Here is a 1,360-nt window from a genome sequence, read left to right as displayed (position 1 = left end):
TTTTTTTGGGCAGAACCAGGGATTGAACTCAGGCCCTTACACTTGCCAAGGAAGCACTTATTCCACTGAGCTGTCTCCCTGGCCCAAATGTTTTGAACCAATTTAGGGTATGAAGACAACTACAACAATGTAACTAAAAATATTCATGAAAGAGACTTTCTAGAACTAGAAATTCAAATGAACAATATATTGTTCATAATGGTTGAAAATTAAAAAAAAAAAAAAACAAATGTCCATCAACTGATGAGTGGTTAAGATTTATGTGGTAGATCAATTTAATATTATTTGGTAATAAAAAGGAATAAGCAAGGTACGGTGGTGGCACAAATTAAATTTTTTTTTTTTTTGGTGGAACCGGGGATTGAACTCAGGCCTTTGTGCTTGCCAGGCAAACGCTTATTCTACTGAGCCATCTCCCGGCCCCCAAATTAAAATTTTGAGCACAGTCTGGGAAACTTAATGAGATCCTGTTTCAAAATAATGGAAAAAATGACAAGGAAGGCTCTGCGGTTCAATCTCCAGTAATGCAATAGGGAGTAAATACTGAAATACTATGACATGATAAACCTTGGGAACAGCACATCACAAAGCACCCATGCACAAAGGACCACATACTGTAATTAACACCCCCCCCCCCCAGAAAAAACATTGGGGACTGAACCCAGAACCTTCAACTGAGCTAAATACCCAACCTTTTTTATTTTTGGAGACAAGATCTCATTAGGTCCACCAGGTTGCAGTTGAACTTGCTATCTTTCTGCTTTAGCCTGGTAAAGTGCTGGAATTGTGTGTTCCATCATGCCAGACTTGTATCACTTCATTTTTGTGTTCAGAATAAATCCAAAGGCAAATACAGATTATATGTAACCACAGCCTAGGAGGTTTCAGAGTAGTGCCTACTAATGTGTCCAGGGTTTCTTTTGGGGTGATGAAAATATTCTGCAATTCAATGGTAATGAAGTTTGTGCAGCTCTGCAAATATCTAAATACCACTTTAAATGGAGAATTTGCATTATATGTACATTGTATCTCAATAAAACTTAATTGCAGCACATATTTACAAAAGAAGAAATACCTTCAGAAGTATTTCAGCTAAAGAGCCAATCATATGCAAGGCTCCATCTTTTTTTCGAGGATCAGCATTTGGTTCTGTAAGAATCTGGTAACAAAATCCCATTGTCTTCTGTAGTACCTAAATTAGGAAGATTAGCAACACTTTATGAATACCCCAACACTCCTTAAAAAGAAGCTAACAAAGACTCACATTAAAACTGAGTATAGGGGCTGGGGAGATGGCTCAGTGGAATAAGCGCTTCCCTGGCAAGTGCAAGGGCCTGAGTTCAATCCCTGGTTCCGAAAG

General features: G+C 38.3%; 1 protein-coding gene across 1 annotated transcript in view; it reads right to left on the bottom strand.

Moving 5' to 3' along the window:
* Ipo7 (importin 7) overlaps window positions 1-1,360 on the bottom strand; it is an 80,126-nt gene that overhangs the window by 25,569 nt on the left and 53,197 nt on the right. The window contains exon 12 of the mRNA XM_023719322.1: window positions 1,076-1,192. Coding sequence (XP_023575090.1) covers window positions 1,076-1,192 — 117 coding nt within the window. The remainder of the gene's footprint in view (window positions 1-1,075; window positions 1,193-1,360) is intronic.

Source organism: Octodon degus, unplaced genomic scaffold, assembly GCF_000260255.1.
Source record: "Octodon degus isolate 3935 unplaced genomic scaffold, OctDeg1.0 scaffold00067, whole genome shotgun sequence".
Classification (NCBI taxonomy): Eukaryota; Metazoa; Chordata; class Mammalia; order Rodentia; family Octodontidae; genus Octodon; species Octodon degus.
Note: the sequence above shows the minus strand (reverse complement) of the source record. Positions and strands in the feature narration are given on the sequence as shown.